Source organism: Anopheles maculipalpis, chromosome 2RL (assembly GCF_943734695.1).
Source record: "Anopheles maculipalpis chromosome 2RL, idAnoMacuDA_375_x, whole genome shotgun sequence".
Classification (NCBI taxonomy): Eukaryota; Metazoa; Arthropoda; class Insecta; order Diptera; family Culicidae; genus Anopheles; species Anopheles maculipalpis.
Window position 1 is genome coordinate 73,754,272 of NC_064871.1, and position 27,534 is coordinate 73,781,805.

At 41.7% G+C, this 27,534-nt stretch overlaps 2 protein-coding genes across 3 annotated transcripts in view; one reads left to right on the forward strand and one right to left on the reverse strand.

Moving 5' to 3' along the window:
* The window catches only part of LOC126556493 (nephrin-like), a 317,497-nt gene that overhangs the window by 284,789 nt on the left and 5,174 nt on the right, over positions 1–27,534 (reverse strand). Inside the window, exon 2 of the mRNA XM_050211757.1 lies at positions 24,334–24,390. Coding sequence (XP_050067714.1) covers positions 24,334–24,388 — 55 coding nt within the window. The 5' untranslated portion in view covers positions 24,389–24,390. The remainder of the gene's footprint in view (positions 1–24,333; positions 24,391–27,534) is intronic.
* Positions 1–27,534, forward strand: part of LOC126556339 (integumentary mucin C.1-like) — a 521,191-nt gene that overhangs the window by 114,515 nt on the left and 379,142 nt on the right. The window lies entirely within an intron of this gene.

Below are 27,534 nucleotides of genomic sequence, written 5' to 3' on the forward strand. Positions count from 1 at the left end.
CAAGTCTCAAATCAACTTATCTCAAGTTCTTGACTCAAGTCGTTAGATTGCAATCTTTAAACAAGAAGGATTTTACTTAGGATTCTCTCTCTGTGCCGTTTATGCATTTTGTTCTATTTCTCGAATGGATTGGTTGAATATACTTTAATACCCTATGGATTAGTGCCTTTTTATGGATAATCGTTGGGTTAAACCAAGGAGGAAGATTCATTATTCCTTTAAGGAATTTGTGTTGGAACAATTGTAACTTTTGAATATGTGTTGCTGCGCTTTCACCTCAGATGAGTGAAGCATGCAAGAGTATTATCCTCTTAAGTTTAATGGGTAACAGATTCCAGACAAGTGTTTAAAACATAATCTTCTGAGCTTAAAGACAGTAAGGTTTAAGGACGTAAATGAATAGTTCAGTCCACACTACGAAAGGACGGTCCGGACGGGATTTGAACCCCGGTCCTGTCGTTTGAAACCCAGCGCCGATGTCGTCTTAACCAACGTAAGTCTGAACGTGAAAAAGTGTAATGCTTTCAAAAGCATATTTTGTAGCAAAAAAAAAAGCTGTTTTTGGAGAAACAGAAACAAATATTTCAATAAAAAATCATTAAATATTTGTTTGGGTACTTAAATGTTTATTAAAACCTCTTACTGCTCAAATAGTATCAACCTGTGGTGAGTCAATTGCGTAAAGGCATGTCTTCTCTTATGACAAAACTGCCATTTTTATTGATTTTTGCCACAAATTATGCGCCTTTATTCGATCCCCGTCTCGGAATTCGTAACATGTTTTACAATGTGCTACAATACGATTATGAAAAATAAAGCAATAGACATCGAGCATACAGCCAGTTAACGATCTCTATCGTCTGCAATGTTTACGCATAGCTATTCCATTATCCAGCACAGAGAATAAAAAAAGGCAGAAACAATCATAGGCGCAGTTGTTTCGCACCCGATTCCCATGTGGCTCCCAGTACGTTCATTTGCACAGACACATTCTGGGGCGATTTTAATAATTTTTACACCTCCCTTACACTATCGCACCACAAATTTCTAGCCATTTTCTAGGATACGAGCTGAAGCCGAGTGTTGAAAAAGGTAAAGGATGAGATGAAAAAAAAAAAAACACCCCTTGGAAGCAATATACCAGCAACTAATTTGTCCTTCGAGAGCAACGGGTGCCTTTCGTCGGCTCGAAAAAAAAAAAACTGCTGCAAGTGTACGGGCCTGCATCCAGACGGGATGAAAATGATAATATTACTCGCCAGGCCCATCCGTGGTAACACGTGTGCCGCTGAGGCCGAACAGAATTAAGAAAGATGATACACAAACCGACATCCCCGGGTTCGAGTGCGTTGGAGTGAGAGAATGCCACAGAAAAACACAAAAAAAAAAGTCCTAACGTGTGAGCATTTCAGTTGATACAGCCTGAATATCATATTCAATTTTTTTGTCCTCCAATATTCCTTGGTCTCGGTTTTCGGTGGCATTCTACTGGCAGCACATGGACGCTCCTCTTAATACAAACCTCCTCATGTGTTCCTGCTTGGCTGTGTGTGCAGCAGCATTCAGTATGTATGTATTTTATTTTCGTACATTAAATGGCCCCCTGCACAACTGAGCCCACAGCGAAACAGGCGCGCCGGAGGTCCTTTAAGGAGGGAATTTAACCTACCCTAAACTGTGACCACAACTAGTGCCGGGTTGTTCGTAACGGTCGGTTCGCTTTAATGTCCGCCTGCTTCGAGAGTTCCACGAGCTCGATCGTCTGTTTGATATTCGACGCTAAATATAACTCTTGCGCGTGTAATAGGAGAACAGGTATTTAATTATACCACAGTTGATTATGGTTAATGTGTCTTATGAAATTATCTTTTTTTTTTTTGTTGCAGCTTTCGCTAATGCTCTATTGCTGTCGGAAGTGTTGTTATCAACCTTTCGTTTACATATTACTATGTCGGTAGTTTGCTGCTTTTTTGTGGTGCGTTTTATTCCTCTCATCATCGTTTCCCAGTAGGAGAGCAAAAACTCATAATGCTCATAATAAAAATATTCTTCACACATGCCGGCCAGACTCGATTGCACCCCGGGGAGTGTTTATAAACTTTTTGCACTGCGTGGCAAGTGCAAAAAAGCAGTCCTTCTCGCTGCATGTTAACGCTTGTTATGTTTTTGTCTTGCTCCTTTCCATTGTTTTCCATTATTCTATGCAGTTTCCCGAAAGTGTTTTTTTTTTTTTTGTTGCATCCAATTGCACCCTCTATTCGCAACGGACGAGGCATTACTGCAAACAGCACGCTTGAAGTTTGCGACAGTTAGGCTGGGCTTAATGGTTCAGCACAAACACAACCAGCTGGTGGTCACAATATTTTGAGAATCGTTCTAAAATTAAACGGCTTCTTAATAGGACTTTTATCCGTTGGACATCCCTTCGATTTCTACGGCCATCCTCACCATTCCTCCCGACTCGAACAACGGACCGATTCGGATTTAACCACTGGCAGGCAACACCAATTGATGCACCCAACCTAACCACCTTACGCATATTGGAGAGTAATGTGTGTGTGTGTTTGTGAGGATACGAACGTATGAGTTATGTACAGAACTGTTGACAAATGTTAAATAAATAAAAACGGACAGCAGTAAGCTAGTCAGTGCTGCAGGGCAACATAACAAACGTGCACCCGAGTGTGGTTGACATAAATTCAGCGCAGCCGTTTGGTGTTTGTCGTGCAACATCGGTTGAGTGCAATTTATGTTATTTTTATCTCGTTTTCTTTTTTCCTCTCACTTTGTTTTGTGTATATTGGTTTGCAAATTTCCCTTCTTCACGCCTTCCCTGGATTTCAGTGTGAAATTATTTTTTTTACGCCAACTGCATCGTTTGCTCTGCACACTCGTTGCACTGGCGTTGCAACGGTTTTTATGATGGGCGTACCTTTGACGAGAGTAAAATCAAATCAAATGCAATTATGATGATTGAAGTTGATCAATAAAATCAAAACAACCAAAAATTATCTTTCAAATGTTGTTTGTTTTGGGGAGTGAGAATGAGGAAGCGGTTTTGTTCGTGCTTCAACAATGTTTGTTTAGGAATCAATAAAATAAACATTTTTATTTTTTATGACCGATGCATGAGAACTTAAATTAATGTTTTGTTACCACCTATTTTTGTCTGATTTTCCAAAAAAAGTCTAATGTGTTTTAAAATTTAAATTTCAATAAGAATATTTTTTTAGAACACCGGTGCGACTAGAGTTAAAATAACTCTAAAAAGTGACTAATCAACTCGAAATGCAACAATTTCCATAAATTGCAAAAAACTTTCAAAAATTGAATAAATGAAGAAGGCAAAAGGTGAACAATAGAATAAGAAATAATGATTGATAAAAAAAACAAAAAAAAAAGAAACGTAAAAAAGACAGAAAAACAGCGAAAAAAATAAATTTAACAAGTAAAAGAAGAATGAAAAGATAAAAAATAAGGAAGTAAGCATGCTGGAAATAGCAAACGCAGCAAAACAATGAAATCCAAACGAATTAAGAAGAAATTATAAATTTATAAAATATAATAAAAAAATAAAATCATAAAAAAATGCAAAAATGATGTGTTATGAACATAATTTTTGTAGCCATCACAAGCGGTGTTGACAATACGGCGTAAAGCCAACATAAAAAATAAATAAATAAATAAAATTCTTATTTCAATTATTTGAAATGGAAATTTATGGAAAAGAAAGGCGAAAAACGTCATTATTCTGAAAAATTTATTAAAAAGAGAAATAGAAGAACAAAATCAAAGCTTCAAGAGCTTTTAACTAGAAGCAAAACGTGAAATAAGCATTATTAATTGTCTTAACCAGTTATTATGCTGAGCAATTTACTTAAATTATAATTCAAATCTCAATTATTTAACTGTGTTCCGAAGGCAGAGGCGACAGCGGGGTCATTTCATTCAACGACCAGGGACCAAAATCCATTTGGGCGCAAGTCTTTTCAGCAAGTCCAGTAAACCTATCGATGATCAGCGTAAGCCCAGATAGAAGAATAAGAAGCCATTCAATAGCAAGCGTTACTTAGAAGATCGTTAAGCCAAGTAGAAGGCTAAATTGTCCATATAATAAAATAAATTTTGACAATCATAAAAGACTTGACAAGTCATTGGAGTAAAGTTGAACACAAATTTGGAAAATAGAAAAGATCAAAACTTACTAAAGTAAATGGAAAAAATGAACAATTAAATGATATATGAAGCATTAATCAGTGTTAATCAAAACAAACTAAAAAATATAATATAATGTTACCATACATCCACTTATTTGGAAGAGAAAAAAAATGGTGATCTTCTTTTTTGAAGCTTCAAGCTTGAGTACGTAGTTAGCCATTTCAAGCTGCTTTAATTTTTATCGTCCGTAATTGAACAGTCAGTCTTGCGCAAGAAGTGACAGTCCAGATGGGATTTGATACTAGTAATTAACGTGCTGGCTCTTCTCTCGACTGTACCATCAAGGTACTCCGCACAAAACCATCAGTAGGAGCATTTAATTGGTTCATTAGCTAATAAATGACTTTCAATTGAAAATCACAAGTGCGTTTCACACGTACAAAGACACCGATGCGTGACACCGATCTTCTAGACAAATCGGTTAGCTGCCCGTATTCTTCGCAACCGGTGACGATGACAGGTGCCAAGTCACACGAAACTACAATTATAGCAGCAACCGATCATAAAGCATCATCTTCCCAGATCTCATTCGGTGAACCTTCGCATCTTCCCATCCAACTGGTATAACTCGATCCTGTACCTGTACGTGAAAACACGCAGTGAAGTTCTCAGCCTTCCCCCAAAAACACCCAGCACGAGGTTCACGCGTATGTCATAAAAATCGATAGAAATCAGCTCGCAAATTCGTCTCTTAACTGATCTACTTGCCAAAAATAAACTTCAGCCTGAAAAACGGACCGACTGCGACCGCAAGGTACGGGACATAAATGTTCGATGCAATCAGTCGTGCGCTCCCTGTGCAGTAGCCCGGTCTGGCCCATCCAATCCGTCAGGTGATTGCCGGTGTGTATATCCTATAAATCAGCGGTAAGCAGCCATCCAATTCGGGAACGCACGATTGATTTAGTTACGCCAAAAAACAAAAAAAAAAAAAGAAACGGAGCATGAGCCAAAGATTTTATCTTTTTTTTACGCCCGTCCTACATCGTCCAATCTGCGCCCGTACTCGCACCGAAGTTGGTGACAAATTTTAATTTTTCCACAAGATTTATTCGTCCCCGTTTTGTATTTGCATTCAGCGTGACTGCACCGGATCGAACGCACTTGTCACAGACCCACCGACCCCAGTGACGTTGGTCTGCGTTATTAAACATCGCTGCAGACAAGCTTGTCGTTTTCCGTGCTGTTGTTTTGTTGGTGTGTGTGTGTGTTTGGGTTTTTCACGTTGCTGCACATTGACCTTGTTTCCCGGGCACGAGGAGTAAACGGAACAGCAGGGAACATCGGCCTTTTTTTTTCGTTTCGCCGTTGTCTGTTTTGATCCTTTTTTTTTTGTCGCTCTGTTTTATGCACCTTTTTCTACGCTTGCAATTGCAAACTGCAACTGCGATCGAATTGAGTATCCCGACAGTGGGATGGGACTGTGCCGGCATGTTCCTGTCATTGCCGGATGTTGCACAATTATTTGATACACTGATAGCGAGAATGAACCGAACACTACTCTCTTACTGTGTCTGTCGGTCGGTCTGGCCTGCCTGCCTGCCTGCCTGCCGAAGGGTTTGGGTTTGGTGAACTGCTCGTAAATCAGAAGTTGTTATCAACCGACCGGGTGAACAACAATGGCACCAGCAACAACGCATTATTAAACATTCTCTTTCCTTCGCATGTAGTCACTTGCACTCTCGGTCTCTTTCTCTCTCTCTCTTCTATGCACCAATTAAAAAAGGGCTGCAAGGATGCACGGGAAAAGTGGATCCGCGAAAAGTCGGCAAACAATAGATCGACCAGACGGGATGGTCACTATAATATACATATTTAATTGGAACGCATTGCGAACAAGTGTGTGTGTCTGTGTGTGGTGATGTTGGGGAGGAAGTAATGGTGGGATGTGTCGGTTTGAAATATTGTGTGATTGTTTGCTCGCTCGAGCATGTTTTGTAGTTGGGTTGTATTTTTATGTTGTTTATTTCATTAAACATGATATTTTTGTCCCGCGTTCCAACTCTCCCATGCTTCTCCTGCAAATGCGTTTTTGCACCAATGCAATTATCGCTTTTTGTTTAATGTGTTGCCATGGTTTTGCGTTTGGTCGTAGTTTCACGAGCAGTACATAGTTAAAGGCACAGTGAATCAATATAAAAAGGACAACAGATCTGCTGCCTGTAACAAACCAGAGTCACTCTTTCGGAGCTGCTTTTTTGGTCCCTAACACGCACCAAAAAAATCCTTTCACACTATCAACTCTACCCCTTTGAACTAGTAATCAATCGCCCAAAAATTGGCTTCGCGGGGCACGATTTGGGCGATGGGTTCGTCGCACCGACCAATTTCGTACGAATTAGCACCTGAACAATGTTAATTTTCATTATAAATCCATCCCAAATCAAATTAATTAAAATACTTGTTTACCTGTCGCGTTTGTGGACCGCATAACCAACACAAAACGACCAGCCAACCCTGACTCACACTCACAGCAGTGTCCCAAAATTGCCCGGTACGCACCAACTGTCACCAACGATGGCGAGGCGCGACGCGGGCCGGAATTTGTGCTAACAAATCAACTTCACGCCGTCCGTCACTTCCCGAACCAGGCTGGTCGCCATTTGCTGGTTTCCCAACACCAATGTTTGTGCCTATCTTTCAAAGTTCGAATTTTAGCTATCCAGTCGGCTCCACTGCCTTCAGGGCAGCCCATGCATTGCGAAAAAGCCATAACAAGCCACCGGAGGCCTCCCGGGCCATTGTATAAATCAACTAATTGCACACTTCACGGCCAATACCGATGATGCACCACGGGTGTTACGCGCGCTTGTACCAACATTTCACACTTTTGGCTTTGGCCGTTGCCGAGTTGTTGTCGCCGCAGTGCTGTTGTTATCAGTGCGTTTAACGTGCATTGGTAAAGCCCAATGATGGTGAAAAAATGAAAGCAAGGTGAGTATGTTTGAATGCAATTTTTGATTATTGAATTGGATTTTATTCGGCAACCAGCAGAGGAGAATTAAAAATACAAACAAACTCCAAATTTTTGTGACGTGTGGAGTGAGCTCCAGAAGAAATATGTTTTAAAAATTGGGGTTTGAAAAAAAAATATGTATAGAAACAATGCAATTTTAAACCTTCAATCCAAATGCAAGTAAAACACATTTTTTACTTGCATAAATTAATCAATATACGTCTTTTTTACGTCAAGCTTACACAAAATCTTAGTTCATTGTGCAATACGGATTGCGTGCACTTGCTTTCGTGGCGTTCTGGAAACTATGAAGAACCCGGCGATCATAAAAATCTGGAGGAAATTTCCCGTGCTGGAATGTTGCAGACATCGAGGCCTTTCATTGGATAAAAATAATCTCAATGCTCTTGAACTGAAAAGACGCTAAGTTAGGACGAATTCACGTGTAACGAATTTTGTGCTTGAAGGCTAGAACACTTTTTTCATGTTCAAAATTTATAAGGCTTAAGGGTCATCAAGGCCAAGAAACAATAGGTCTGAGAAGCTCTAAGAAAACGATAGGAGAGCATGTTAAGAAGAGAATGTCCAAAAGCTTCGCGATTATAGGCCCAATTATCTCTTACAAAAGGGAAAAGTCTCAAGACAAGCTTGTCAATACAAACTTCAAACTTTCAAAGTTATAAGAACAAACAAAAACAAAATCGAAAGTGTCAACAACTGTTCTCTTTGAGGAGATATTTTGTATTGCAGTTGATATTTAGGATATCAATTTTGATTTTTCAAATCATGTGAGCTATGATAGCAGTAGTGATAGTGAAAGAACGAAAGATATTACAAAACAGCGTCGGTTAAGTCGTAGTGTGTTAGATTCTTTGGAATTTACCGATCAAGCGTGAGTTAAGCCTATGAAACTTTTTAAACCTTACTTAATACCTTTTCGATATGTTCTCGTGAATGTTCTATTTAAGGTTGTTCAGATTTAAGAAAATTTTGTGTGTGTCGAAAGAAATTTTGATCGATATTCTTAATGATATTGAGCCATTGAGCCTGTAAGGGCAAAAGGGCTCACGCCAAAAGAAATGTTGGCTGCTACGCTGCTTACCGAAATCCGGAATCGGGAAGGATTTTAATATAGCAATTGCTCAACATTTCGTTAGAAATGAAACCAAATAAGCAGCAAGATGCCCGATGATATTTTTTTCCCTGTCCTTATCTTCGGGAAGATCCTTGCTGAAGTAAAATACTCACATTTTGGTTGGAACTGGAAGAAAACGAACTGGAAATACACAGGACCGAGTGAGTTTGACGCCTTTCCATTTGGAATAGGTGACGAAAATCAGTTTGACAAATATGAGTCTCCGATTGTGTTAGAGAATACAAATTCTTGACAGTATGCTTGAAAGTTTGCCTTTCGTTAAGTTTTTGTTTCAACACACAACACAAACGACTGTCACTATTCGAATCTTCCGTTTTTGACAACTTGTCTTGACAGTTTGTGTGTGACTTGAAAGCCTTATATCTTCGTTAGCATAGGGCGGCCCGGTGGAGTAGGCGACAGAAGCGCCGGTCTTCAAACGCGCCAGGACCGGGGTTCAAATCCCATCCGGACCGTCCCCCCCATAATGAGGACTGACTATCCTAATACGTGGTATCGGCAGTCTAGTAAGCCATTTCGATAGTCGGCATGACCTTAGAGGTCGTTAAGCCAAGAAGAAGATCTTCGTTGAAGACGCCTTAGTCAGGACATCGCGATCGAGCCAGAATAGGATCAAATATCAGCGACGTATAACAGGGTAGATGTGATCAAGAACATATGGGACTAAGAATAAGTCAGAGGCAGAATAAGAACCGAATCGTCATTCCAAGTCAGGCAAGTTTTACTTTTTATAGGCCATGAGGTATTCGAAAACAGAAAATGCACGATATTAATATGACGATCAGATTAAAAGAGTATTATTTTTATGAAAATTTTGACACAAAGTAACATCAAGTTTTAAGCCTGTTAAATAACTCTAATGTTTAAAAAATAAAGTTTGTTTTCTGAAATGATGAAATGTGTGAGACTGCGGATATTCCCTAAACAATATTTGAGGATGCAAGAGAGTTTGATAAATATATCTTTTATTCATGATTGTTACACTTAAGTTATGTAGATCCCTTCTAGCAAACTTATGATCAAAAACGAGTTTTTAGAAAAAATCTTGCAGTTTATTTTGTTACAAAAATATAAAATTTGAATAGCTCATAGCACACAACTCATAGGAAAGCAAACATTGAAATCGATTCACTCTCATCATGTCCAAGCTTAGTGATCCCTATTCACCATATCTAATTATTCATCACCTTTTTTATAATTTTCTTATCAAAACCACGTTCGTTGATTATTTTTCCCATGCTGTTTTTGCTGCACTCTGCGACTCATTAATGCATGCGAGAATCTCCTATTTCACACATTTTCTATTATTCCACCCAATCTTTCAAGATTCCCCATGGCACACATATTGATTTTTGTTTTAACGACACACTACGCTCCACTCCATCATTTCCCTCCCATAACGTCGTTAAGTCCAGAGACCGACGACACTTAACGATGATCGTTTTCCCAAACGGCCCAACACTAGTCACAGTGGACCTGGGTGTAATCTGCTCTCCGCCCACCTTTAATCCCGCCCTTTCCAGTGCTGCCTTGCTTCGAGCACACTGGAATCGTCTCGATTTCCCATCCGATATCCGCTTTGTACCGCACTAAGCACCAGCAGGCGCTTGCACTAACTTAATTATTCATTTGATTAAACGCCAATAAATCCCACACACTGCTTCATCGTTCTCCGACGACGCCAACCGTTCACGAGGTGCTTCCAAATCACTGCATCTCGTAAACATACACACGAGCACACGGATGCACACGTGGCACGTTCCTTTCCCCACATACCCACACTCAGCCACAGATACGGTGAAAAGTAAATATCCGCCCCACAGAACCATTAAAGGGCGATTCTTTTTTATTTCTCTGTGTATTGAATCTCTAATTTTACAGCCCCCGTTGAAAAGTGTCATGCGTTTGAGCTGTAGCTTGCCCCATCAAACCAAGAACCACGGCCCCGTCAACCTTAACGCCCCGCAGCAGAACGACTGCAAGCATATCGGGTGGCGATCGCGTCAATATTTATTTTATATGCCAGCTTTTAGTGCGTTTTCTTTCACATTTTATGAATCTCCTTCATTCATCGCACTGCACTTTTCCTTTCTCCGGACATCAGTTGGCAAGCGAGTTTTCCCGCCGCCCACTCCGCCTTTTTTTTGGGTAAGAATTTCCTCCTGCACAGCAAGCTTACAATGAATGGGGTGGCATAAATATTTTAGGAGAAAATAAAATCGTACCGACGCGTACGATTAGTCGCCGGGCTTGGGGCGTTACATAAAGTTCCATTTCTGCCGACGCGAAAGTAGATGCAACTGGGCAACTGATTATTAGGCCGAAGAAAAGGCAGTTAAACGAGAAGGGAAGACAAAGCACTCCCCAAACACTGGTGTGAAGTTTGTTTTTCTTGCCCTACCAATCTAACGCCCCCTTACAGTAGTGAGTGCACCGACCTACGGATCCTATGAGGGAGTGAAAGGTTGTTTTTCTTTATGAAATTATGATTTGGACTGTGTGCTTGTATTTGTTTAAGTTTTTTTTTCTTTTCATTTCCCGTCATCAATGTTATCGACTGATCATATTCTTTCCGGAGGGCATACTGATGTTGGTGCGTTTTTGTCTCACACCCACCCACTCCAACGCGTGGTCAAAGGCCCGGACGACTGTCGGACGGCCCATACCATCCAGGCAGGCGCAAATCAATTGTTTTCTTTTGTTTTGGTGGTAGTTTTTGTTTTTGTTTCCATCAACTTCCCTGTCCCTAGAGGGAAAGAGGCACGTGGCCCTGGTGGATGCACACGTGGAATGCAGTCTGGAAGTGGAATGCATTGGAAGTGAGCGATAAAAATAGAGCTGTGGCCGAACAATGTGGTCACGGCTGTCTGAAAGTGTTTATTACTAGGGTGGGCCAGTGTTTGGAGGGTTGCATGGACAACAAGGCGATTGTTTGTATAAAAAAGTGTTCTTGGAGGTTTCGGCTGATTTTTACAGTATTTCACTTGTTTAATTGATGCAGTTTTTGGTGCATTGAATAAACTCAAGGTTTCGTTTTCACCTGGCTACGAAGACATTCCCACCTCTATCTTTAAAAAATTTTGCCTCTCTACTGGTACAATTTTTTCATCTGTCCCTATTAACCCATACCTACCTTTAAAACAAGCCTGGATTATTCCTATTCTTAAAAAAGGTAATCCTTCCATTACATACAACTACCGCAGAATAGTCATTAGTCCTCTGTTGTTTGTCCTGTTTTTTTTAATGATGTCTCCTCTGTCCTACCTCCCAATTGCATTCTTTGCTATGCTGACGATCTAAAACTATTCCACCCTATCTCCTCCCTGGTTGACCGTTCTATCCTTCAGGATATTCCTGATCGGTTTACATCCTGTTGTTCTCGTAGTTCCCTTACACTCTGTTCTGTCAAATGTAATTCCATTTGATTTAGTCGTTCCCGAACTCCTATTATGTTCCCTTATGTTCTGAGTGGCGTCAGTGTAAATCGTGTTTCGATCTTCAAAGACTTAGCTGTTTGGATTGACTCTGGTCTTAGTTTTTCGTTCCGTATTGATGCTGTTTTGTGTTGGCTTGTTGGAATGTGTGGCCAGCGATTTTGGCGAGCCTCTGTGTCTCAAGGCTCTGTTCTGCTCACGGCTTTGACTTCAATTCTTCTCTTACTTCCTTCCGTTCCCAATTAAATACTCTGTTGTAAGATTACTACAGAGTAGTGGACTTAGGTGAGATTAGTTTGCCTTTTTTTTTCCATTAGTTATTAAGTATCGTTTGTGTAACCGTAAGGCAGACCAATTATAATAAATAATAATAAAAATAATAATAATTTAAAAGCTTATGCTCAACATCGAAGAAGATTGGGCATTTTTTACTATTGGTATCTGTTATTCAACTAGTTTTAAAAATTGTTCTCTCGAAATAAGAACACCATGATGCATAATTTGAAATGTTTATATATCGTTGTGTACTTAACATGATGAATAAAATGCGATTTGAAGAATCTATTGTTAGGAACAAGTCTTCAAATTTTGGAGACAATTTATTGTCACCAAGACTGCATTGTATTGTTTTCAGTGTTGACGAAAGTAATTATTATTCTATTACTAAAGCACAATTCAGCCAGATAATGCTTCAAGGATGACGTTACCAAGTCATCAGACTCTGGAGAATATTAAGTCTAGATTACATCAAGGTTCGATTTAGATGAAGAGAGAGAAAAGAAAGGAGAAGGACAGACTTGAGATACACTTATTATGGACCCTTTTGATAGCATTTGTAGTCTAGTAGTGGATGTAGGACACATTACACCACCCCGATGCATGTGCCGTGGCTGCGGGAAATAGAAAGATTGCGCCTGCATGGCATATTAATCACCAACAATAAAAGGAAGGCCATGAGGCATAACTGAGAAAAAGCAATCCAACAGTTCTGTCTTTTGGTCAGGTTGCACCGTGTTAGAGACCTCAATTTGGCGCAAAAGGTGGTGCTTTTAAACAGCTTTCTTCTGCCCAAGCTTTGGTTTGTAGCATCGATGTGTGGCGCACGATCGATGGACATCGATATTTGGCCTCCAATCCTGGGTCTTACCTATCGGACGGATCTGGGAGTTTTCCACGCAGTCGAGGTTACTGGTGAATCGGTACGTTATTGAGCAGAGATGTCTAAAAATCGGGGCTCAGATGGTCGACAAACTTCCAGCCTCCAAAGTTGCTATGGAGTCTCCTTCCACGGATTGGCAATGGATCTGGAAAACGTCACCAGGTACAGACTTTCATCACACCAACGCTTAATGCTGTATTTGCTGGTGCACAACAAAGTGCCGCACGGACTGCTGCTCGACAGGATGAATCGGACTCCTTTAGACTGGTCAGTTTGGTCCCAGCCAGAGACTCTGGAGCACAAGTTTGCCCTGTGCCCCAGAGGTATCTACTGGCATGTGTTATTCATTTTTCGATCCATCCGGAACCATCGAGACATGTTTTTGGATGTGAAAATCAAAATTATAAAGTGAATGTTTTTGCCCAAAAATTGAAATGAAAATTGCTCATCATTTTTCAAACTAATTATTCAGGCTAGCAACCAGAGCAAGTATCAAACAAAATAGGATCTTCATTCTGACAAATATTTGTGACACAAATGAATTCTAAAGGACTTCTTTACTAAACTATACGGTCAAGCCGTCCTTTATGTAATTAAGAAAAAGACTTCCCTACTTTCAACCTTCAAAAAGCTACAAATCGCGCATAAAACGCAATCAAATAAAACAATTAGTACAGTGAGTACAATTTTAAGCCTTCGGTCCATCGGACGAACGGTCCGAAATTGGTTACATCTTCAAGATTGATAGCCCTTAATCCACCGGGAACAAAAAGAGGGCTTAAACACATTGTAAATCGTTTGCCACCTTGCGGCGCTACGAATTGCATGTAATTCCCAACCGAATTACCTTCCCATTTAATAAAAAAAAGGCCGGCGACAGTTTACAGTGCGAAAAAGGGACCGTTGGGAAACAGTATTTGAAACGGAGGGACGACGATGTGGTAGAAATTGTGTCAAACGTACGGTCCCCAGCAAGTGCGATCGATATTTGCGTAAAATGTTTAAATACCACGCAATATTGTCAACGCGAAATGAGATTCCGAGAGCAATCCAATCGGCATACTAATGAGTGTGTAATTAATTTTTTACAGCACCCGTAACACCGCCTGTACTGTGTGCGAGTCTTGGGTAGGCTTTGGGTGGGTTTGGTTGTTTTTTTTTTTGGGGCAGCAAATGGATATTTATTTGTAAGTGTGCGTGCTGTGCTTGTTCCGAATTTCGTTGTTGCTTATTCTTTACGTCTTGCTTATCAGGGAGGGGCGTGACAGGGGGTACTACGGAGGTGCAGCTTCTTCATCATCCGCTTCCGATGAAACGTGGGGAGGATTAAAAATTCATTCCTGCTAAAAGAAAATAAAAACATAAAATACGGAACGACACCATTCCTTGGGCTTTTGCTAGACGAATTCAATTTCGATTCCACTTCCATTTTTTTTTTTTTTGGCCGAGCGTTACTTCCGGCGGCGTAGTGCGCACGAAAGCCAGAGTTAATACGGCACAACTGTTCCGGCGCCATCCCGTCGACAGCTGGAACCACGCGGCCAGCATGCGCAAACAGTATATGGTTGTGCGTGGCATCGCTTTTGTGCTTTGCGTACGCAGATTTTGACGAATTTGTTCGTCAGGTTCGTTCGCCCGGAACGCACCTCATCGCCGCAAAAGTTGATCGATTTAATACGAGTGATTAATTAAATTCGAGATAATAAATGCATGGCCCTGTTGATGTGAGGCTGCTTCACCAGAAACTGGCCTGAAACAGGCAACGGACAATGTAGAGCCGGTGAGTGTATGCAATGGTATTTTTATTACATTAACCTATAGCAAGTAACATAATGTTGCAAGTGTGACGAATCCACACCAATACCGCATTTTATGAAAATTAAAAACTGTACTTAATAATTGATGTTACCTTTTCGTCGGACATTTCGTTTACCTTTCGTATGAGTTGACGCTACAGTGGACTTGGAAGTAGTCAAATTGATACCACATGCAATAAAAAAAATCCTTGGTTAACATCATGTCAATTTTTGGAGCGTTCCAAATGTTGTACAAAGTAATAGCAAAATAAAGTTTTAAGACGGAACAGCAACCCCATTCTCCAATCTTTGGCATGGATGATAAAGGTGTCTTACGTTTAAAAATCTGGAAGTTTCTCTGATAAGTCCTAGATTTTCTTAAAATCTAATTCTTATATAAGCTATCTAAGCTGCAATTAAACTAATATACGGTAAATTAGTTTGGTGATGGTGAAAATGTTTGCACCGTCAAACAAATAGGGTTCCGGTTTCACCTGTGCATTAAATATCTTGGTTTTGTTTACTTGCACGTAGCCTGTGGTTTATACTGCAGTGGCAAAATGCTTAAAAATCCTAGGTTTCACAGTTGTACCATATCAAATTGGCAGCGTATTCGCGATTTGTCCCGCGCGAGTTACCGGAACTCCACTAACTCATAGATCACCCTCTCACTCATGTTGGCCTGCTCTTTTAAAGAGCACGTCGTCGTCACATGGCCCGGTCAACAATCAATTTCCAGGAAACTCGATCCTTGACTGCAGTTTCCCATCCGTGTAGGCACCCGATCTCCGACAGGTTTGTCACCACTTGATCCAGCCAACGAATCCAACGAGTCAACGATCCAGTCGCTGACGAAAACCTTTTTGGCGGGGCATGGTCCAGCATCCTCAAAACATGCCCGAGCCATGGTATCCTGCCGGTCTTTGCTATCGTCAGGATGTCCGGTTCTCCGTATAGCTCAGCAAGCTCAACACTCTATGCTCGAACACACCGCCAAAGATGGTCCGGAGGATGCGACGCTGGAACACGCCAAGATCGTTAGCTTCCTCCGCTCGGATGGTCCAAGACTCGTGGCCATGTAGGACCACCGGGCGAATCAGTGTGCGATATATCTCACATTTCGTGAGGTCTCGAAGTCCTCTGGATCTCAGCAGACGGTGAAGGCCGTAGCAGACACGATTCCCCTGAACTCCGGATTTCGCTCCTGACATTGTTATCCGAAGTTACGACTGTCCAGAGATAGCAAAACTCCTCTACTACCTCGAGGTTGTCACCGTCAACTAATACGCTGCTTCCCTCTCGGGCTCTAACTCATAGATACAGTTATCAAAACTGTGCAACGATATAAGTCCCAAACCAACATAGCATCGTCATCCGGTCGATCGTGCATCCGTACCGGATTCTGCATCTATTCAATGGTATCAGGCCAGTGGACCAATCAAATGGTTTTAGACCGAGAAAAGAAAGGACAACTATCGGCGGAGGTGGCCACAGGTCGTCCGAGGTCAACTCTGGTTCCGACGGTTATCGCTGCTATCAAAAGGAAAATTCGGGTAAATCCGATGCTTTTAATAAGGAAAATAGTAAAGGAACACGGGGATCAGTGACTTCACGACACGAAAGCATGATTACCAACCGCGTTTGAAAGTTGCGAGCAGCACGATGCAAGTAATAGTTGAACTGCCTGAAGCGAGAAAATCTGGCAGCCCTATTCACCGACAAGAGCATTCCAGAACCGACCGAAGTATTAGTTCTCTGGTGGTAAAAGACGTGGTCTTCAAGCACCAGGATGTGTATCTGATGGAGCATTCTGCTTGCGTTATGGTGTTTGGATTGGTGGCTTCCAATGGCAAAAAAAGGGCCCGATGTTCATTCCAGAAGGCGACAAAGTCTACGCGGAGGACTACATTGGAATTTGAAGTAAGTACGATCAAATCAAAGAACAGTAACGTCCGAAGCCAAAGTTGTGTTTCAATAAGATGAGGCTCCATCTCAGCCACGTACCGCACTCATCAGCAGTGGTTGCAGGAACATCTTTCGTTCTGGACGAAGGATATGTGGCAGCTATCCAGCCCCGATCTTAATCCGCTAGATTTCTCAATATGCCTCAGACAAACATGGACTCGTACCTGGAGAGAAATGGATGGGAACAACATTATTGGAACCTGCCGTGCATTCCAGAAGTGTACGGAGGCCGTTTTTGCAGCAATCAGAAACTTGATCGATGATAAACATAGTTTAGGGCAATACGAAATATCTTTCCTTTAAAAAAAAATCTCGAACACGAAAATGTTAACGTATTTTTAAATGTTGACGTTGCTCAACGGTGCCAACATTATCACGCTAACGAAATAGTAATATGAAAGAGCATTTAAGGTATTTTGAAGAATGCAAAAATATATGAGTAGTGTTTTTATATAATGCTTTTGCTAAGGATCTAATAATTACATTCAAACATAAAGACCTATCGAAGCTCGCTGTTAGGAATAGCCTGTGCCTTAATCCACAAATTCTTGGCAATTACGATCAAGATTCTGATGTTCTTTTCGTCTAACCTTGTCTAAAGATCAATTCAATTCTGTTTCCACTGTCAGTTCACTGTAAACTGTCTACACAACAAAAAGTCTGCTTATTCCTTCTGATGAATAACAAAAAAGTATTTATTGTTTATTTAAAGTTTTTACTTGTTTTCTTAGCTAGCTAGAAAAGCATCAGCAAGGCAGATATTGATAGACATTTCCATTCTTTTTAAAGATGTTCTTCCATTCTTACTTAAAGTAACTATTAAATACTTCAAGAAAAAATAAAACTTTAAGATCCTATAAAAGACTTGAAGAATCACAGTACTTGCTACCTTTACTGCCAACCTAATTCGTGCCGATTCTGTGCCACAGAATCTGCGATGCAGCCTACTGCTGTCTGAAATCTATTTTTTGTCTGTTTCGCCCACATCCGGCGTATAACAAGCAAATGGTCCAAGCAAGAACATTACAATAAAAGCGGCAAAGTTATTTCTTCGTGGGACAGGTGATACACCATTTTCAGTCGTGTTCTTATTCCTCGTCAAAACCCTCAGCAAGGATACTCTGCGCAGAAACATCCCATCCGTTCTCTACAGTGAAGAAGCGGTCGAAAAAAAAGGATCGGGCGAACCTTTAACGTAGCCAAAAACCCAAAAGTCAACCCAACCTCAACCAGCCACCGGTAAGCCTTTTTACACTCTTTCCAGCTCTTTCGAACGCTTCACCGGAAACCGAAAGATGGCCGTCATCCGTCGATGCACGCTGGTCGAGCAGCGGACCGAAAGGACCGTGACTGGACTGGCTTCCCGGTCGCTTCACCAACCCGTGTCCATTGCTGACCTTCATCAGCCGGAGGAATCGGACACGGAAGCGCTCGAAAGCTCGGCTCGTCCCGCCCGTGGTTTTACAAGCTCAAGTGCACCCGATCGGTGTGGGTGCACACGCAAGAACACCAGCTACGCGTGTTACACTTGCACAGCACGGAAACGCTAGCGAAGAACTTAAAGGGCGGGCATCGGGCAGCGCCTTAGACAGGGTGAATAAAAACTAGACGGCAGAAACACACAATCATCATAACAATAAAAGTTTATTATCCTTAGAGCGGCATATATTATATCGCCTTTGCGCGCCACTCGCTGGAGTCGCTCATTTCAAGAGGGTTGGTCTTTGCTTTGCTCCTCTTCCTTAGTGTGTGAGTGTGCTGTGCGCCTGTATTGAAGCTGGTACGTGTTTATCCATTTGTTCTCCGACTCCTCAACGGCTACACCTGACGCGAACCCCAAAGGAACAACAAACCCACTTTCTCGGCTCGATATTTAACGGCGGGCAGGATCCTTCACGTGCCGGAAACAAGGGAGATGATCTGGATCAGCTCTGTCCGTAGACCGATCGTTGAAAATGGGTGGGGGGGGGGGGGGGGGGGTCTCAGATTATTGTTGCTAGGATTATTTAATACGCCAACGGGTCCCAACGGGACAGCAATAATAAAACCCTCACAAGTGCCCTTAGGCATTAGCCGGCATCAAATAGGACCGCGACGCCCGTACCGGCACCGGATGAGCGATGTACCCGAAACGTCGACAAATCGACCAAAAATAGTTATCGGGAAAATGGGAGCACAATTTGTAAAACAAAACAACCGATCCTCTAGAGCAGCGCAGGAGAATGGTGATGGGGGGGGGGGGGGGGGGGGGGAACACTCATTACGAGTCATGAGCAAGATTTGATGTATGTTGTTACCAGCAGGTTCGCAGTAGAATAATTAAGCCTAATAAACCAATCAAGGGAAGTCGTTTACGGCGAGATAGAATGTGATGTAGAAAGTTGATGAATTCATCTGCCTGCGAATGAATATTCTATTCGATTGTCTGTTGTAATGGTTTTATTACTATCTATTTGGGTATCTCTATTTCAGAAGAAATTATGCTACTATCGTAAGACGTTAACTTGCTGAAATTACCTTCATTGAATATTATTTTTAGCAGTGATTAACTCTAATCGAATTAAGGGAATACAACATAAGGGGCGGTCCATAAATTACCTAATAATAAATATATTGTCAAAGGGCGTAGGCAGGTGGCAGGTAGGCGACAGCGACACCGTTCTTCAAACGTCAGGACCGGCGTTCAAATCGCAACCGTAGCGTCACCCCGTAGTGAGGACTGACTATCAAACAACGTGATATTGGCAGATCTAGTAAGACATTCGATGACCGGCGTGACCTTAGAGATCGCTAAGCCAAGAAGAAGAAAAAGAAGAAGAAGAAGCCCCTTAATTTTCACACGTTAGTTAGCAACCGCCATACCCGATTATTCCATACGTTTTGACGTATGCTAATAACGTTTTTTGTAGGTAAAACATGCTTTCTATCTAATTATATTCTTACGAACTTTTCTAAACCGGAATGATAAATGAATATATAGTTATGATGCAAACTTATGTGAAAAATGTTTCTATCAGATTTATTATGATTTAAAAAAAGTAAGAAATGCATTTTATTACAGTATATTGCCTGTATAATATGCATTATCATATTTATTCATTATTTATATGTTTATTCTAGACATTCTATAACTGTTTTATAACTAAAATCTGTTTCATTCATTCTTTATATTTTTTTCTTATTATGATAAACAAACGATATAAGGAATACGGCCTGACCATCATTACGAAATAAAAATTATATTAAAAAAGTTTTTAAAAAATTAAAATTAAATTTCACATTGAAAATAAGCACAATACGTGAATAAAAGAATAGAAGAAGAGAAACGTCATTCTCCATACAAAATGTCTGAAATACCCGGCTATGCTGGTTGCCAACTTACATGGTAAAGTTTTAAATAAATCAAACTAAAATGCTTACTGCTTGATGAGTTTATGGAAACTCAGGTTTTTCAAAAGGGTGGGTTTCAGTGAAGGTGGTGTGGGAAATATGTGAGTAGAAAAAAAAATGAGGGAAATTGGTTATTAAGCCAGTTATTGCATTGAAGTTCAGGGGGTTTCTATTGTTATAGTTAGTTGTTTATTTCATTATTTATTGTTCGATGGTAGTCATGTTACACCTGCTGTGAACATTTACTACAGTTTTTCGATATATTTTCTGACAGATTTGAAGCTTATTTTTGTGTGTTTGAGCGCACATAACCCAAACAGTGTGGCCGGAGCAATTCAGGTGACTCGGTGGTCCAGGCGACAACGGCGCTGGTCTTCAAACGTCAGGACCGGGGTTCAAATCCCATCCGGATCGCCCCCCCCCCCCCCCCCCTGTAGTGAGTATCGGGGAGTCTAGTAAGCCATCTGACGGCCGGCGTGATCTTAGAGGTCGTTAAGCCAAGAAGAATAAGATCCCAAACGTGTGAAGTGGAGGCGTATGTTATGATTGGTCTGATTAAAGCAGTGTATAGCAATTTGTTTTTAAAACTAAGCCGTTGAGCTGTTGTTCTGTTGAGAAAAAAGGACCGTGCACGAAAGATTTTTTCACATTTTATAATTGTGTTTTCTGCGTTAATCTTTTATCTAGTAATATGCCAAGATACTTGACATTCTCCATTCAAGGTATAGATGCGTTTTCAAGGCAATTCGAAATTCCTGGTCGTTACAAGCAATGAATCAAAAGCTGTTGCCCACTTAAAGGTTAATCTGTTTATCGCAAATATTACGAAAGTGGTTGGTTTAGTGGTGGACGCGACTGCGGCGCAGGTCTTAACACGCCAGGAAGTTGTAATTTGCTAACTGTAACAAAAACATATGATACACAAACCGATGAGATATTGGATCAAGGGTCATACAATAAAATATAATGAAGTAATATTTTTGATATAAATTTTGGATGAACCGACTTCAATAAATCAAACATACCTCGAATTTAAGTTGCATGTTTTTCTCAGTTACATTCCACAGGGTGGATCTCGCCCCCTCTTCCCCTCTTGTAATAAATCGTAACGCTAGAGGGCATCCCCCCACTCAACCCCCCCCCTCCCCACCCCCTTCTAACGTTTTGTAATTTATGGACACTCCCAAATAACTTCAGAAAATAGGATTGTTTTCAATGATTAAAGATCATCAAAAATACTGTGTAAAAACTACTTTAACTAATTAATTAAACATATTAATCATATTTTAGATTTCGAGGATTCAGAATGAAAATACAGATAAACTTGTTTCAATGGGTTTATGTAAGAAGGACGATTTAGATTTAACATTAAACATACAAACTAAAATATTAATAACAAGTACTCAATAGTGATTTTCAACGCTCTTTCTCTCTCCCTTTTTCTCTCTCTCATGGGAAATTAATAAATCCTAGCAAATACAAAACTACCATCTTAAATAATTATTACTTTGTTGCACATCTTTCAAAGATGCCTACATTGCAGCAAACGCCTTCGAATGCTTAGCGTAATTTGAATTTCACGCACTGTATAAACAATTGCAGCACGCTCACCCACAAAACAGCCCTAATTGGTGCGTTCTTAGGGGCGCTTTCAGCCTCAATTGGTTGCATTAATTGTTTGCCCACTGCCGTGCCAGTTGTCGTGTCCAGAACCGTGTTAATTAAATTACCCTGTCGAACCACTTTCGTTGACACCTTCGCCGTGTACGTACGAGCAGAAGTGAGTGTAAATCGGGACCCCCGGAATTGGTCGATGCTTTTCACGCAATTCACGCTGTGTGCAACCTGCGACCTCTTCAACCGTGCCATACCTGATCGAAACAAACTAATTAATAGTGGTGCTCGATCGTAACTTCAACTTTCCGCTCCGGTGTCGGGCGTCGAAGTTAATCAGACATCACCAAAGCACGTATCCCATCGTTCCCTTGACAAATGGGCAAGGGTTGCGCAGGAGTTTTCCGGCCGGGCATCAACCTGTTAGTTTTTCGCACCCAAAGCGGGAAGCCAAGGGTTTAGATTTTCATTTTCATAACCTGAACCCAATGAGTGCCATTAACGCAGAATTACGCGAACCATTCGACCCAATCACAGCGTCCAGGGTAAGGGATCGTCCCGGATAGGGACATAAGACACACCGACGCTTTACAGGACCGTTTTGCTGACGTGGCAAAGTGTCACCTCGCTCGGAAGTTGGCAGCGGGCCGATAATAATGCCACCGTACCCTTCCCAAGGTGCGCTGCACGGTATATCACAGGAGATTGAGGCCGGACGGGTCGTTAGCAAACCGCTCGACCGAAAGGCTCAGATCGGTATCCATCGTTCCAGCAGGTGAGGCTGGGGTTATTAATCAACCCGCGAACAAGTGGAAAATATGTTCTTCCCCAGCCCGCGTACGTCCGAACCGTCCGCACATCCCGAAGCCCGACGAAGACGCCGACGGTGGCTAACCGTCGACAGCCTTCTCGCGGGAATAAATTAGTTTTCCTTTCCGCACTCTCGATTAACTTCCGTTCCGGGAAGAACGATGGGCGCCCGAGCTCGGGATCGATGGGAGTTGCGGGTGATGCCGCGGGGTCCGCCGGCCGACGCAAGATCGATGACTTTCGCCTTCTCGGACCTGATTCTACATGACCGGGAACGTGTTGCCGAAGTGGTTGGTTCTACTAGGTACTCCGAGCAGGATGAGGTTTGTGCGGGGCCGGAGGACAAGAACAAAGCAGAATGGCGTGACGGGTCTGTAATTGATTTGCAAGGATCGTTTTATTGATGGTGTGTGAAGATTTGCGAAAAGCTCTGCATTATCGAACGGTGGTAATTCGATAGTCGGTACCCCAGTACTGGTCCGGACTGGACGGCTTTCTGCCCGGTCGGCTGGGATGTACTTCATCTTGCTAGTGTATTATTTATGGTGTGATAATTATTATCCTTCATAAAAGCGGGCGTTTAATGAGAATTGAATGTTGGCGATGAAAATAAAACAAGTGTAGTAAGCTCATTCTTAATTAAGATTCTGATGTGGTTCGATGTAAAACTTGAAATACGGATGCGTTAAAAAGTAGTCTGAGGTTTGTCCAAAACAGCGAACTACAATGCTCGTTGTTCTGCGGGATGGAACGCATCATTTACAATGTCCAATATTGCATGGGGCAGCCTCACGGTGTAGAAGACAGCGGCGCTGGTTTTCATACGGCAGAATCGGGGTTCAAATCCCATCCGAAACCTTCCTCTGCAGTGACAACTGACTATCCAACTACATGTAGTAAGCCATTCGATGGCCGGTATGACCTAGAAGGTCCTTAAGCCAAGAAGAATATTGGACAAGTTCAAAATAATTGCAGCAAAGAGCATAAGCTCTAAGCAACCAGAATCAAATTGAAAAATAACATCACTTTTTACCTAGTTTTGTTAAGTGGACCTAACAAGATGCTAGCAGTTAGAGGCTCAACTTTCACATGACATAGTTTAATCGTCAAGTTTAAACGTCTACCATTAGTTTGGTAGAAATCTCAAAAACCTTTAAGCGCAGAAAAGAAACGACGCCGGCGGAATTCTTCATAATTGACACGTTTCGCTTGTTTTAGGAAAATTAGGACACATGCAGATTACACCCTAAAACATTCACTGTTCAATAAATGAAGATTAATGAAGATCGTCTCAACTTTGCGGATCGCATTACAGTTTTTGAAGAAATCTTTCTGAACAACGTATGAGAGACCCAAGTACAAATATTCATCCAAAAAATGAGTTTTTCTTAACTAAATTTCGTCACTGCCAACTACATAAAAGTTGTTATTCATTAGTCGTCGATATAAGGCATCCCAGACAATTTATAATCCTTCTCAAATATGTATCCAAAGTCGAAGTTCCTTAATCTTTCTCGTTTCCTAAATGGCATAAGCGGCACAGCGGTAGTGAAAGTCAAACTAATTCTGTTCATAACTTTAAGATAAGTAAATATGTTGATGTAATCTTTCAGTGAAGTAATTCGGGTCCCACCAAGAACTCGTTCTTTGAAAGATTCATTCATCCTTCTTTAATTTTTGCTTTAATTTTGTGCGGTTCCGTCCTCGTGTGTCCTGGCGGTTCTTTTTCCGTTTTTTCTTCTTCTTCTGTTCTCTTTCTCATGCCGAATGTCATTCAATGCTGGTGGAAATGCGGTGCTGTGCTAACGTGGTGGAAGCTGCAAGAAACCACTTACCTGTTAATATCGTTAAAACAGCCCGTGGCAGCTTCTGTTGAATCATTTTGGTCATTCCTGGAAGTGAAAAAGGCACAAAAGAGGAATAGGAATCAGTAACGAGCGGTATTTCGGGGTACGGGGAAAGGCAAATAGAAACCACCGCATACAAATCACACCACATTCGAGATGGGGCGTGTGTTTTCTTAGCTGAGTGTCTCTGAGCAAGTCCGAAATCCTGTCAGTTCGATGGGCGAAAGGATTTTACACCCTGCGTGCAATGGGGAGACCGGCGAGCGACCAGCAAAAGGAAACAAAATGAAGTTCAAACATACGATGACCGTATGTAGAATTTTCCACCATTGGGTTTGGTTGGGGGGAGAAAAGGTCTTTCCAAACCATGTCTAGCTCGAAGGTGCCTTACATGACGGGTGGATGTTTTCCAACGATTCAAGTCATGTTTCGGCTCCCTCGTGAAGGGAGCTTTCGATGTAAAATATTTATCCTATCCGTTCGGTTTCCTCACTTAACGAAGGAAAATGTGGGGATTTTATTTTGAGCTCCTTCCAACCCCCCCCCCCCCCCCCCCATCCCATTTTCTTCTTTCCCACCCAATTTCTTAGTACAAAAGGATACAAAAAGAAGGCAAAGGTCAGTAAGATTTGTGATATGTGCCGCTCGAAGCAAACGGCAGATAATAAAATCGAACCGACGACTTTCTCATGCGGGCGAAAGGGTTTTTTTTTGTTTTTGTTTTGTTTTGTCGCCCATTTCCCATCCAGCCCAAAACCCATCGACCTATCCCCGATTACGATCGTAATTATGTTGCCTTCATCTTTTCATCACAGCTTTTTATGAAGTTCGACGGCGTGGAAGTGTGCCGTGGCCGTGCCGTGTGAGTCACTGTTTCCGAGCTATAAAAATGTATCACCAAATTTGAAATCATTAGCGTGAATCACTCCTGCTTCCTAGATGACCGCAAATAAGCGACCCACACGTTTGGAAAGCTCGTAAAGCTTTAAAGTTCCGGACGCCGGCCGGCCAGCAAGCGATCAAACAAATCAAAATGGTCCTATTTATTCGCTTCTAATATTTTTATTGCACTCCACTTGATGTGTTTCCAAGCTTTGTGCGATCGCGCACAAGATCATGACCGGGGAATGCAAAACGAGCCTGCCTTTTATTGATCTTTCTCTGAAGCTCGTCTTAGGAACTTCCGGTGGTTTAGATGGTTTGCCACAAGCGCAAAACAAAAAAGAAAAGCAAAGCCAAACCAATCAATCTTCGAAACTCGAAATGATTCGTCTCGCCTCGTGAAAATGTACGATCGTGGTTTCCGTATCACCGTGTGTGCCCGCTCGCTGGTAGCAGTTTCTTTTGAGGTTAACGCTGACTTAACCTTTACCGGCGTTGCACGCCAAGCGCTTTAAGCAGCTTTGTTTTTTGCGACCGGCCTGAAATGAAAGACGACTTCTCTGTTCCCGTTGTTTAAATTGAAAAATACACTCCACTTAAAAAACGCGAGTGCGCGAAGAGAGCGGGAAACGTGGCTGGCATCACATGTCGCGTGTAAACAAATATCTTTGCCGGTTCGGTTCTTTGCGCTTGCTGCGCTGGCGTCATTTCCCTGTCTTGGCGTCCATCTTCTTTGCTAGCTAGCTCCAGTTTGAGCGCAAATAAAAGAAGAAGTAGTGCGTGTTACTTAACCGGTGTAATGAAAATCCGCTCTTCCGCCAACGCACGAAACACGAAACCTGGTACAATGGCTGACCGTTTCTGATTTGTGCACTGCTTTTACGGGAGCTCGACTTTGCTTCAGAAGCATCCGATTGCATCCAAAAAGCAATAAACCAGTGCTGTGAAGTTCGGGACATGGTGACACATTTTTAAAAATTACCTCAACCCACCCCACTGCGCTGTAATCAAACATGTATCAAAACACCAATTTACACAGCATTCTCCTCACAGTTTGTTTGTGTCTGCTCGCGTACCTTGCCAATGTTTGCCCAATTCCAGCACCTTTTTTTGACGGTCAAAACAAAAACCCTCAATCCGATTTGTTCACCCAACCGGTAACTGGCTCTCTTTAGCTTTTCCTTCGCTCACCTACACCAACCCGGATTTTTTTTTTGTCGCCTGCCGAGATTGGATCGGGTTCTCCTGTATCTGTATCGCTTCGGTCCCAGCATCATCATCAGCAAGGGAATGGTGCGCAAAAGCCACACCGAAACGAAATCCTACACCACCGGAGCATTAGTCAATCCGTTTGGCCATCGGATCCGCGTGCTGGCGTAATGGTATCGCTTGTCGCAGGAACACTTAGAATGGGGTGACTTGTTCGGGTGTTGGATAAGACGTTTGCCACCATATCGCAAACATCGCATCCTTCCCCCGACCGGGCTGGCTGTCGCAATACGATGCGTATTGGGCGCGAGCGCGCGACCGCCTGACATTTTAAACGGGCGGACCTTCCAGTGCGTATGTTGACCTGCTCGCTTCGTTCATCAAGCACAACCGCTATCCTGCAAACAAATGGATCAAAATAAAGTGCTGGCAGGGGAGGAAGGGCGCGGAGCTGGACTTGGTATTGGTTTACATGGTTTTCAGCCGAATCTGCGTCCCAATTATGGTGAAATAAATCTGATTGATGGGATGTAATTTTTCAAACACAGTTCGCGGTCGAGAACGACTTGCGTGTGACCGGGCCCAGGTAGCACAATCGTTTTGTGTATTTGTGGGAAATGGGTTGATAACGGGAATGGAGCGAGAGACAGTTAAGGAGTTAAGAATGATAACTATGATTTAATAACAAAGCAATTTGATTAGGTTCATAATTTTAAGCATCACTGTAAGGGAAGGAAATGTAAACGAGTTCGTAATCGATATCTTCGTCTAAATGTCTTCTATGTTACTCTTGATATCTTTAGCTTTTATTTTGCGTATGGCAGAGCTTTGAGAATTTTATTGAAAATTGTTTTCATGTTAGATAATTATGTACTTTTTTTATTTTTTATTTCGTTTAAGAGTTACGGGTCGATGCCGTATTCTCAGCTCAACGTGAACTGATTTTATACATATTTCGCTAAGCATTTCCTCTTTGTGTTTTGCTTTGTTATCCTGGGCATGCTCGGTTATTTTGTATCTTTTAGTAGATTATTTAATATTATTTTCTAAGAAAGAATTCAAAAGTCTTTTGTTTCATCAGTGGAAATAATTTTTTGA